The sequence below is a fragment of the Bufo gargarizans genome, chromosome 2 (genome assembly GCF_014858855.1).
Source record: "Bufo gargarizans isolate SCDJY-AF-19 chromosome 2, ASM1485885v1, whole genome shotgun sequence".
Lineage (NCBI taxonomy): Eukaryota > Metazoa > Chordata > Amphibia > Anura > Bufonidae > Bufo > Bufo gargarizans.
The window spans coordinates 517,436,968-517,450,389 of NC_058081.1; the positions used below are offsets into that span (position 1 = coordinate 517,436,968).

Below are 13,422 nucleotides of genomic sequence, written 5' to 3' on the forward strand. Positions count from 1 at the left end.
AGCTGTCAGGAAGCATTGATGGGTTGCGGTTTTGCAATAGTTGGAGAGCTGCAGGTTGGAGCCCACTGTGGTAGGAACTAATTGCCACCTCATTTTCTCCTGGATAGTTGCTTCAATCAGAACCATATTCCACAGAGAGAATCATTCTGATCATGGTGGATATTTTATTTACAGTGCATGGCCCTTTAACAATCAATGTCCCACATTTGGGAAAAATAAGCGTGAACCTGCGTATGACCTATGTATGGCCTGATGTAGGTGTTAAATTTCATCTATGTTGGACACTGATTTCCTGATTGCTCCACAGGTCACCCACTTCCGTTCCCTGCCACGCACATTAACCATTCACCTGAAACGTCTCTGTAAAACGAGTTCCCAGTTAGAGAAGATAAACAGAACATTGTCCTTCCCTCCAGTTCTAGATCTGCTTGAGGTCCTGAGCTCAGAACACTTTCCAGACAACGAGCAGAAAACGGTAAGAAAGGTGGCGCTAAATGCAGCCAGTGAGACAAAATCTTTAAAAAAAACTGCAATAAGGGACAGGGTGCTTCTATAGGTATCTATTCACATTATGGTGCATTCACAGACAATGGGAAAAAAAGTCAGTTAAAAATTGATAAATTGTCAGTTTTTCATGGCCATTTTACATCAGTGTGTGCATCCATTTTCTATTCATCTATCATTATCCATTTTATATCCGTTTTTAACGTCCTTTTTGAATCCTCTTAACTGCTGTTAAAAACAAACCTTAACCCTTTCGCTACCAGCGCCGTACATGTATGGCGCTAGAGCGATGGGCAAACATGGCACACGCTTGCACGTGCAGCAGGCGTCATGGCTGATGGGTCTCCGCAGTCTTAAACAGCAGAGACCCGCAGCTAATTACCACCACCGCCAATAATGCCTATCGCGGTAATTAAAGCCTTTAGATTCCATGATCAAGTGAGATAACAAAAAAGTAAAAAATAAAAACTGCTAGAAAATATATAAAAAAAAGTTAAAAAATGTAAAAGTTTAAATCACCCACTTTCCGTATAATAAAAAAATAATAAACAAAAAATATAAACATCATGGGTATCATCGCGACCAAAAACGCCCGTACTATTAAAATATAAAAATATTGTTCCACTACAGCGAATGGCGTAATGGAAAAAAGGGTAAAAATGGCCAATTTGCCATTTTTTCATTGCTTCTCTTACCCCAAAAAATTTCATAAAATGTGATCAAAATGTCACACACACTCCAAAATGGTATCAATAAAAACTAAAGATTGTCCCACAAAAAATTAGCCTCTATACAGCTCAGTAGATATAACTATAAAAACGTTATGGGGGTCAGAATATGATGATGTAAAAAAAATGTTTTTTTCATAGCTTATTTAAACACTATATATACATACACACAATATGCATGGCCATGTCTGTGAAAGGAAGGTTCAGCAGATGATTATTTGTTGTACTGCTGTTCAATCATTAACCAACTTGTAATCTAATGTGTATCGCCACCTTAACCCCTACGGCATTATGCGCCCGCATTTGTATGGAGCGGGCTTCTGTATTGAGCCCACTCCATATGTGGCGAGTACCGGCTGTATCATACAGCAGGCACACAGTCGCTATGACGGGGAACGACGATCCTGCGACCCCATGGAGTTAGGCAGAGGGATAAGGCTCCTTCTGCCATTCTGATCAGTGAAATTGCGGGGCTCCGATAGGTTAGTATGGCAGCCTAGATGCTGTTGAAGCCAGGCCTGCCATGGTAATCTGCCTGCTGAACTATGCATGAGGCACAGCTCAGCATGGACAATGTAAAAATCCTATTCACGTAATAGATCTCTATTAGGCCTCTTGCACACAAACTTTTTGTTTCCGTTTCCGTTCCGTTTTTTGCGTTCCGTACCGTATACGGAACCATTCATTTCAACGAATCCGCAAAAAAAATGAAGGTACTCCGTATGCCTTCTGTTTCCGTATTTCCGTTTAAATATAGAACATGTCCTATTATTGTCCGCATAACGGAAAAGGATAGTACTGTAATGTTCTATCAGGGGCCATCTGTTCCATTCCTCAAAAAAACGGAATGCACACTGACGTCATCCGTATTTTTTGCGGATCTGTTTTTTGCGGACCACAAAATACTGAAAAAGCCATACGGTCGTGTGCAAGAGGCCCTAGGGTGAATAGGTCAAGGAAACAAAAAATCCCAGGTTCTAGCCCCCTAAGGGGGCTAATAGTCAATAAACAGTACAAAAAAAACACACCAAAATATTAAAAGTTTAATTCACCCCCTTTCACAATTTTACAAATAAAAATATATAAACAATAAAAAAAAACATACAGTGGCGGAAATAATTATTTGACCCCTCACTGATTTTGTAAGTTTGTCCAATGACAAAGAAATGAAAAGTCTCAGAACAGTATCATTTCAATGGTAGGTTTATTGTAACAGTGGCAGATAGCACATCAAAAGGAAAATCAAAAAAATAACTTTAAATAAAAGATAGCAACTGATTTGCATTTCATTGAGTGAAATAAGTATTTGAACCCCTACCAACCATTAAGAGTTCTGGCTCCCACAGAGTGGTTAGACACTTCTACTCAATTAGTCACCCTCATTAAGGACACCTGTCTTATCTAGTCACCTGTATAAAAGACACCTGCCCACAGAATCAATCAATCAAGCAGACTCCAAACTCTCCAACATGGGAAAGACCAAAGAGCTGTCCAAGGATGTCAGAGACAAAATTGTAGACCTGCACAAGGCTGGAATGGGCTACAAAACCATTAGCAAGAAGCTGGGAGAGAAGGTGACAACTGTTGGTGCGATTGTTCGAAAATGGAAGGAGCACAAAATGACCATCAATCGACCTCGCTCTGGGGCTCCACGCAAGATCTCACCTCGTGGGGTGTCAATGGTTCTGAGAAAGGTGAAAAAGCATCCTAGAACTACACGGGAGGAGTTAGTTAATGACCTCAAATTAGCAGGGACCACAGTCACCAAGAAAACCATTGGAAACACATTACACCGCAATGGATTAAAATCCTGCAGGGCTCGCAAGGTCCCCCTGCTCAGGAAGGCACATGTGCAGGCCCGTCTGAAGTTTGCCAATGAACACCTGAATGATTCAGAGAGTGACTGGGAGAAGGTGCTGTGGTCTGATGAGACCAAAATAGAGCTCTTTGGCATTAACTCAACTCGCTGTGTTTGGAGGAAGAAAAATGCTGCCTATGACCCCCAAAACACCGTCCCCACCGTCAAGCATGGGGGTGGAAACATTTTGCTTTGGGGGTGTTTTTCTGCTAAGGGCACAGGACAACTTATTCGCATAAACGGGAAAATGGACGGAGCCATGTATCGTGAAATCCTGAGCGACAACCTCCTTCCCTCTGCCAGGAAACTGAAAATGGGTCGTGGATGGGTGTTCCAGCACGACAATGACCCAAAACATACAGCAAAGGCAACAAAGGAGTGGCTCAAGAAGAAGCACATTAAGGTCATGGAGTGGCCTAGTCAGTCTCCGGACCTTAATCCAATCGAAAACCTATGGAGGGAGCTCAAGCTCAGAGTTGCACAGAGACAGCCTCGAAACCTTAGGGATTTAGAGATGATCTGCAAAGAGGAGTGGACCAACATTCCTCCTAAAATGTGCGCAAACTTGGTCATCAATTACAAGAAACGTTTGACCTCTGTGCTTGCAAACAAGGGTTTTTCCACCAAGTATTAAGTCTTTTTTTGTTAGAGGGTTCAAATACTTATTTCACTCAATGAAATGCAAATCAGTTGCTATCTTTTATTTAAAGTTATTTTTTCGATTTTCCTTTTGATGTGCTATCTGCCACTGTTACAATAAACCTACCATTGAAATGATACTGTTCTGAGACTTTTCATTTCTTTGTCATTGGACAAACTTACAAAATCAGTGAGGGGTCAAATAATTATTTCCTCCACTGTATTAGTTATCGCCGTATTGCAAAATGTCGGCAAAAACAAACACAAGATTAACAATTTTTTGTCATCTTGTCCCCCCCAAAAAATAAAAAAACAGTGATCTAAAAGTCGTACATACCACAAACAATAAACCAATAAAAACTACAGTTCGTTATGCAAAAAACAAGCCCTCATACAGCTCTGTAGACCGAAATCTAAAAAAGTTATGGCTGTCAGAGCATGGCGATTCAAAGAAAACATAGATTTTTTTTTCAAAGGTTTTTATTTTTTGAAAAGTAATTAAAATAAAAACTATACATGGTATCGCCGCAGTCGTGTTGAGCCGCAGATTGAGGACATTATGTAATTTTTAGTGCACAGTGAACGATGTCAAAACCCCAAAAGCCTTGGTGGAATTGATTTTTTTTTTCAATTTTATCCCACAAAGAATGTTTTCCTTAATTAATGGTGGCATAAAACAATGCATCTTGTCCTGTAAAAAATCTTTAACCCCTTCCTGATTGCCATACGGCTATATACGTGCTATCTGCACATACCCCGTGCAGGTAGCACGTATATAAATGTTATGGCAGATCTTTAATCCAAGTGCTGCAAAGTGCTTGGATTAAAGCTTCTGCCCCTGCCCTGCCGCTGTCAGGGACAGCATACAGTTTAGGGTCCATTCACACATCCGTGTGTGTTTTGCGGATGCACAAAACACGGACACCAGCAATGTGCGTTCCGCATTTTGCGGACCGCACATCGCCGGCACTATAATAGAATATGCCTAATCTTGTCTGCAATTGCGGACAAGAATAGGACATGTTCTATTTTTTTCACATCGTGCGGCCCTATAGAAATGAATGGGTCCGCAATTCGGTTCTGCAAAATGCGGAACAGAATTGCGGACATTTGAATGGACCCTAAGTAATGCCGACAAGGGACCAATCAGAGTGGTCCCTTGTTGGCGATCGTTCCAATTGGTTAGTCTATGTAGACTAACCAATCAGATCGCGTCAGCAGGGCCGTCTTTAACGCAGGGCAGAAGGGCAGCTGCCCCGGGCCCAGTTGCTTCTGGGAGTCCCAAGGCAGCTGCATCTTGAGCCCAGCTGGCCACTGGAAGACATTTCATGGGTCCATACTTTATTAACTAGTAGCAGGACATGTAGGGCATACATGGGGGATCTCCCTGCACTTACTATTATTTCTGGGCGCTGCTCCGTTGCGCCGCTGTGGCCCCAGTTACATTCTCCTATGCTGTATGCTAAGCAACAGCATCGGAACACCAGGGAGGAGACATCAGCTTTTCTCCCTGGGCGTTCCTTCTCCCTGGCTGTGACGTTCTGCACTGCCATTGGACAGCGCTACAGCCAGGGCGAAGGAACGCCCAGGGAGAAAAGCTGATGTCTCCTCCCTGGTGTTCCGATGCTGTTACTTAGCATACAGCATAGGAGAATGTAACGGGGGCCACAGGGGCGCAACAGAGCAGCGCCCAGAAATAATTGTAAGTGCAGGGAGATCCCCCATGTATGCCCTACATGTCCTGCTACTAGTTAATAAGGTATGGACCCATGAATGCGACAGCGGCACTTGTGTTCTCCATCTTTCCCAGGGTCCAATCAATATTAAAGACGGCCCTGCGCGTCAGTGTAAAATTGCCGGCATTAGCTGATCTGTGCCCCCAATATGTGCCGCTCATCTGTACCCCTGCCCCAATCTGTGCCCCAAAATAACTTCTGCCTCCCCCATCTGTGCTCTCTGCGAAATCTATGCGCAGTGGCTTTAACTTTGCTGGCTGTGCTCTGCATGTGCCGGCCCGTGACTCCCATTTTTCATTTTCACAGCCATCTGTTTCTAAATATTATGGAACGCCTCTGAGGTAAAAGTGGTCAGTAAACCCCTCAATAAATTCTTTGAGGGGTGTAGTCTCCAAAATAAAGTCACTTTGGGGGGGGGGGGGGGTTCTACTGTAGGGGTGCCTTAGTGTGCCTTCAAATATGATACGACATCCAAAAGCCATTCCAGCAAAATCTGCTCTCCAAAAACCATATGTTGCTCCTTGCCTTCTGTACCCTGTTGTGTGCCTATACAGCAGGTTACGACCACATATGGGGTGCTTCTGTAAACTGCAGAATCAGGGTAATAAATATTGAGGTTCGTTTTGCTGCTAACCCGTGCTATGTTATAGGAAAAATTGGATTAAAATTAAAAATCTGCGCAAAAACTGAAAATTGTACAGGTCCTTCTAAAAAAATTAGCATATTGTGATAAAGTTCATTATTTTCTGTAATGTACTGATAAACATTAGATTTTCATATATTTTAGATTCATTACACACAACTGAAGTAGTTCAAGCCTTTTATTGTTTTAATATTGATGATTTTGGCATACAGCTCATGAAAACCCAAATTTCCTATCTAAAAAAATTTGCATATTTCATCCGACCAATAAAAGAAAAGTGTTTTTAATACAAAAAAAGTCAACCTTCAAATAATTATGTTCAGTTGTGCACTCAATACTTGGTCGGGAATCCTTTTGCAGAAATGACTGCTTCAATGCGGCGTGGCATGGAGGCAATCAGCCTGTGGCACTGCTGAAGTGTTATGGAGGCCCAGGATGCTTCGATAGCGGCCTTAAGCTCATCCAGAGTGTTGGGTCTTGCGTCTCTCAACTTTCTCTTCCCAATATCCCACAGATTCTCTATGGGGTTCAGGTCAGGAGAGTTGGCAGGACAATTGAGCACAGTAATACCATGGTCAGTAAACCATTTACCAGTGGTTTTGGCACTGTGAGCAGGTGCCAGGTCGTGCTGAAAAATGAAATCTTCATCTCCATAAAGCTTTTCAGCAGACGGAAGCATGAAGTGCTCCAAAATCTCCTGATAGCTAGCTGCATTGACCCTGCCCTTGATAAAACACAGTGGACCAACACCAGCAGCTGACATGGTACCCCAGACCATCACTGACTGTGGGTACTTGACACTGGACTTCAGGCATTTTGGCTTTTCCCTCTCCCCAGTCTTCCTCCAGACTCTGGCACCTTGATTTCCGAATGACATGCAAAATTTGCTTTCATCCGAAAAAAGTACTTTGGACTACTGAGCAACAGTCCAGTGCTGCTTCTCTGTAGCCCAGGTCAGGCGCTTCTGCCGCTGTTTCTGGTTCAAAAGTGGCTTGACCTGGGGAATGCGGCACCTGTAGCCCATTTCCTGCACACACCTGTACACGGTGGCTCTGGATGTTTCTACTCCAGACTCAGTCCACTGCTTCCGCAGGTCCCCCAAGGTCTGGAATCGGTCCTTCTCCACAATCTTCCTCAGGGTCCGGTCACCTCTTCTCGTTGTGCAGCGTTTTCTGCCACACTTTTTCCTTCCCACAGACTTCCCACTGAGGTGCCTTGATACAGCACTCTGGGAACAGCCTATTCGTTCAGAAATTTCTTTCTGTGTCTTACCCTCTTGCTTGAGGGTGTCAATGATGGCCTTCTGGACAGCAGTCAGGTCGGCAGTCTTACCCATGATTGCGGTTTTGAGTAATGAACCAGGCTGGGAGTTTTTAAAAGCCTCAGGAATCTTTTGCAGGTGTTTAGAGTTAATTAGTTGATTCAGATGATTAGGTTAATAGCTCGTTTAGAGAACCTTTTCATGATATGCAAATTTTTTGAGATATGAAAACCCAAAATTCCTGAGCTGTATGCCAAAATCATCAATATTAAAACAATAAAAGGCTTGAACTACTTCAGTTGGTGTGTAATGAATCTAAAATATATGAAAGTCTAATGTTTATCAGTACATTACAGAAAATAATGAACTTTATCACAATATGCAAAATTTTTTAGAAGGACCTGTATATTTCACCTCCATTTTCCTTTAATTCTTGTGGAACACCTAAAGGGTTAACATAGTTTGTAAAACCAATTTTGAGAAATTCTATAACGGAGTCATTTGTGGGTGGTTTCTATAATGCAAGGACCTCAAAGTGACTTCAGAACGGAACAGGTCCTTGAAAAAGTCGGTTTTGAAACTTTTATTGAAAATTTGAAAAATTGCTTCTTAAATTCTAAACCCTAACAGCCTAAAAAAAAAAAAATTTAAATGATGCCAACATAAAGTAGACATATAGGGAATCTTAAGTAAAAACTATCTAATGAGGTATCATTATCTGCCTTTAATGCGTATAATTTCAAATTTAGAAAAAAAAATTGGGATTTTTTATAATATAAACGTAAAATTTATCAACCCAAATTTACCCCTAACATCAAGTACGAGATGCCACGAGAAAACAATCTCAGAATGGAGACACATGTCAGATTTTCAAAATTAAGCCTGGTCACGAAGGTGAAAAATGGCTTGGTCTTGAAAAGGGATATTCCAGTTAGGGCTCATGCACACGACAGTATTTTGCGTTCAGTATACTGGCCGTTTTTTTTAGTTCAGTACGCGACACATATACTGAACCATTTATTTCAATGGTTTAGCAAAAAACCGTGTGCATTCCGTTTCAGTATTTCCGTACCGTGAAAAGATAGAACATGTCATATTCTTGTCCGCAAATCACGGTCCTTGGCTCCATTCAAGTCAATGGGTCCGCAAAGAAAACGGAACACATACAGAAATGCATCCGTATGTCGTTCGTATCTGTTCAGTTTTTATGGAACCATCTATTGAAAATGTTATGCCCAGCCCAATTTTGTGTAATATATGTAATAACTGTATATGGCATACGGGGAAACGGAAACAAAAACGGAACAACGGATCCGTAAATAACAGACCGCAAAACACTGAAAAAGCCATACGGTCATGTGCATGAGCCCTTATATTAAGTTTTTCCCTATCCACAGGATAGTGGATAACTATTAGATCATTGGGAGTAATACCGCAGGGACCCTCGTCGATTACAAAAACAGGGACTCCATACCCTGCTCAGCCACACAATTCATTTCTATGGGAGGTCCAGAGACAGATGAGCACTGTACTTGGCTATCTTTGAAACTCCCATAGAAATAAATGGAGCAGCTGAGCGCTTGCCCAAATGGCCTGTGTTAATTTCAGACGGTTCCTTGGGTTACGGGGTCCCCGTCCTCCTGATCGGTGAGTGTCCCAGCAGTAGGACCCCCAATGCTCTAATAGTTATCCCCATTCTGTGGATAGGGGATAACTAAATATAACCGGAATACCCCTTTAAGCCTTTGTATCTAATCCTAGCATGTGTGATCCTGTCTGCTAAACTGTTTCTCTAAGGGCTCATGCACGCAGCTGTTGTTCAGGCATGCCCGTATTGTGGCCCGCAAACAGCAGGTTTGCAATATGTGGGCACCAGCCATGTGCACCCCACATCACGGATGTGGACCCATTCCAGAAGATCGCTGCGGAACGGAGGCACGGAACACCATGGAAGCACTACTGAGTGCTTCCGTGGGGTTTCTGTCCGTGCCGCCGCACCACAAAAAATAGAACATGTTCTATTATTTTGCGGTGCGGACGGATCACGGACCCATTCAAGTGCCCGTGCATTGGGGACCGCAAATTGCAGGCCCCAATGCACGGAACGGCTGAACAACGGCAGTGTGAATGAGCCCTAAGACTGTGATGTTTGATAAATCTGGTTCTCCTCTCTTTAAGACCCACTATAAGTATCGCCTCTTCGCGGTTATTGCACATTCCGGTACGGCGACTTTCGGTCACTTTAGTTCATACATCAACAGCTGCAAGGACGGTAGATGGTATTTCTTCAATGACTCCTGTGTATGTAAGGTGAGGCTGCTCTGTCCTCTCCTGTTATCGGCGTGCGGTATATGTGCACTATGTGATATTATATATCTATATATTTATATATCTCAAATGCGTATTCTAGGTGTCCTGGGATGATGTGAAATGTACATATGGAAACATGGCCTTTAACTGGTGAGTATTAAGGGCAATGGGTGACTGATGTAAAGCTTCTTCATAAAGAGGTTCTGCCACAACTGAGTGTTTCTATCTAACTATCTCATATCTATCTAGCTAGCTATCTCATATCTATCTATCTATCTAGCTATCCGTCTATCTATCTAGCTATCTATCTATCTAAAAATGATGAAAAGAGGGCAGCACTCCGGTCTTGTGGTGGTGAGAATAAGGTGATGTATATTACACCCAAAAGCGCTTTTGGGTGTAATAAACATCACCTTATTCTCACCACAAGACCGGAGTGCTGCCCTCTTTTCATCATTTTTAGTTTACTGTTCCTGGTCCGGGAACTATTGCGGAATTTGCACCTGGCAAACGTATTGAGTGCTGCTGTTTGTTTTCTCTTTTTTTTTTTATCTATCTATCTATCTATCTATCTATCTATCCATTTATCTATCTATCAGTGGCGTACATAGAGAGGATCAAACCCGTCCCTCCACACAGGACAAAAGGGTTTCTGCCTAAAAACCCTTTTAATGATCCTTGGGCCATTTTTTCCACTGCCTCATTCACTAAATCTATCTATCTATATTCTATCTATCTATCTATCTATATTCTATCTATCTATCTATCTATCTATCTATCTTCTATCTATCTATATTCTTTCTTTCTTTCTATCTATCTATATTCTATCTATATTCTTTCTATCTATCTATCTATATTCTATCTATCTATATTCTTTCTATCTATCTATCTATCTATCTATATATATAGCTATACCGGTATATATCTGTCTGTTTATTAGCTTATCTATCTCTTTCTATCTTGCTATATATCTTTCTATGGCTATGTTCACATCACCATTTACCATAGTTTTCTGTTCTATTGATCCGTATGATCCTGTATTTTAACCATCCGTTATGCTCAGTTATGCACATTCTGCATCCATTTTGCCATTTCTGTCTAAAATAACGTATCTCAAACGGATATGGCTAAAACTAATGTAAAATGTGCATAACTGAGTATAACGAATGCTTAACATACAGGATTCATTTTCTTCAGGAAGATAGAAAACTAAATGGTGAAACTAAAACGAATGATGAATTATCCTAATTGTGTTCCAGGGGGACTACAGCCAGCTTGCTCATCTATGTCCATTCAGATGTGGAGCTGGACTCTGTGACATCGGATTCCAAGTCCCCGCTGTAATGTGAATTATTTACTGTATGATCTATGAATGTATGCCTGATACACACGGACATAGCACATCAGCAGCTCATTGCGCAGTCACATGCTACGCATCCCATGTCATAGGTGGCATCTGAGAAACTAGAGTGCATTCACTGCCGTACACAGCAAACAAGATGGCACCTGCTGCACTGCATTGTGCATAGGTATATTTGCTACTGGTGTGAATGCTACATCACCATTGAGCAGCCTGACATCTTACAGGAAAACCTCAGACTTTTGTATACAGCTTTGTTAGTGACTAGAGTATAACAGTGTGCTGTAGAGTCTGGTTTTGCACAATTCTTTGTGACTTTTGTTGTGTTCCATGTTATTTTACAGTGCAGTTACACTTAATTGCCATTTTTATGGCAACACATACTTGAAGAACCTAAACTGATGTATAAGGCAATCTTATCGATTTTTTTAAAAATAGGAAATCATCCATAATATTCAGCAGAGGAAGAGCACGTGGCCAGGACCAGGGCTGGCTGATTCTTGAGATTCCTAAATGCCAGTACCTGATCTATAAATCCTATAGATGTAAGGACTGGCACGTTTATTGATAACTCATTAGAGAGATCCATGTGATCTAATATTATATTATATTATATTATTATTGTTGTTGTTATTATTATATGATTGTTATAATATTAGTATTTCTATGTTATTCAGTGTTTATATTTCTTGTTCAATAAATATACAAACAGAGACATAACTTGAAGATCCTGGGTCCCAGGAGCCTTCACCTACCATGTACTTTCTATATGGTGCCTTCTTATGTAGCAGAGGGATATTTGAGCCCCCTCAGGCTCCTGGGCCCTGCTACAGTATTCCCTATAGCAATGCCCCTGTATGCAAGATCCATTGTAATTTCTTAAGGATCATTTTTTGCAGACAAGATACAAACAGTAATAAGACAACCGTAAGCAACGGCGCAGCAGCATGGCCGGTGTCTGGTGCTACTGTAACAGCTGTGCGTCTGGCCCATTGTCTACTGACGATATCAATACAGCATCTCAGCTGCATTGCACCCATTTTCAGACAGATGGGAACCATGCAGCCACCATACTGCATCAAACGTACCATCACATACAGCAGCCTTTACCTGTCATACATTGACATCGCCATTGAGTCATGGAGTCACTAAGGGGCTATATAGACCGTTCTGTAGATACATGAGCCCCGGGCAGTGTCTGCGGCAGTGAGGAAGGGCGTTCCAGGGAATAGGGAGAGCACGAGAGAAGATCTAAAAGTGGATGAAAGAGCAAGGTTCATGTTAAATAATAAAAAAAAAGAAAGTCCAGTATTTGTGAAGGATTTATAGGTGTGAACTGCCCCTGCTGTTGACTTAACAGTTCTCTTACTATAGATTTAATTGGCAGGGGCAGGGAGAGCCAGCAGCTCATGAATAAGGCTGGGGCTGCACGGCGATATTGGGCGTGACAGGCGTCACAGTGCAGCCCCTGAAATCAATGGGGTCGCAGCCAACTTGCATTTTGCCGTGACCCCAGAATCACTAAATATCCAGCAAGGTTGTACTTTTTGAGTCTGGGGTTGCAGCTACACTAAGGCCCCTTTCACGTGGGCGTCTCGTGTGAGGGCTGGATAGGAAGCGGATGTGTCGCGGGAAAATGCGCGATTTTATTGCGTTTTGCACGCGCGTGAGAAAAATCGGCATGTTTGGTACCCAGACCCGAACCCGGACTTCTTCACAGAAGTTTTGGTTTGGGTTAGGTGTTGTGTAGATTTTATTATTTTCCCTTATAACATGGTTATAAGGGAAAATAATAGCATTCTTAATACAGAATGCATAGTACAATAGTGATGGAGGGGTTAAAAAAAATAATTTAACTTACCTCATCCACTTGTTCGCGCAGCAAGACTTCTCTTCTGTCTATTTCTTTGATGACCTGGGAGGAAAAGGACCTTTGGTGACATCACTGCGCTCATCACATGGTCCATCACATGATCCATGGTGATGGATCATGTGACGGACAATGTGATGAGCGCAGTGACGTCACCACAGGTATCAAAGAAGAAGACAGAAGAGAAGCCGGGCAGCGCGAACAAGTGGATGAGGTGAGTTAAATTATTATTATTTTAACCCCTCCATCACTATTGCACTATGCATTCTGTATTCAGAATGCTATTATTTTCCCTTATAACCATGTTATAAGGGAAAATAATAAAGATCGGGTCCCCATCCCGATCGTCTCCTAGCAACCATGCGTGAAAATCCCACCGCATCCGCACTTGCTTGCGGATGCTTGCAATTTCACGCAGCCCCATTCACTTCTATGGGGCCTGCGTTGCATGAAAAACACACAATATTAGAGCATGCTGTGATTTTCACGCAGCGCACAAGTGATGCGTGAAAA

The 13,422-nt window shown here is 42.1% G+C and overlaps 1 protein-coding gene across 2 annotated transcripts in view; it reads left to right on the forward strand.

Annotated features, from left to right (window-relative positions):
* Positions 1 to 12,561, forward strand: part of USP18 (ubiquitin specific peptidase 18) — a 40,052-nt gene extending 27,491 nt beyond the window's left edge. Inside the window, exons 8-11 of one of the 2 annotated variants that reach the window (XM_044281338.1) lie at positions 308 to 475; positions 9,548 to 9,679; positions 9,780 to 9,829; positions 10,939 to 12,561. In XM_044281338.1, the coding sequence (XP_044137273.1) occupies positions 308 to 475; positions 9,548 to 9,679; positions 9,780 to 9,829; positions 10,939 to 11,023 (435 nt within the window). In that variant the 3' untranslated portion in view covers positions 11,024 to 12,561. The remainder of the gene's footprint in view (positions 1 to 307; positions 476 to 9,547; positions 9,680 to 9,779; positions 9,830 to 10,938) is intronic. The other variant, XM_044281339.1, reaches the window with a different exon arrangement.
* The last annotated feature ends 861 nt before the right edge of the window (positions 12,562 to 13,422 follow it).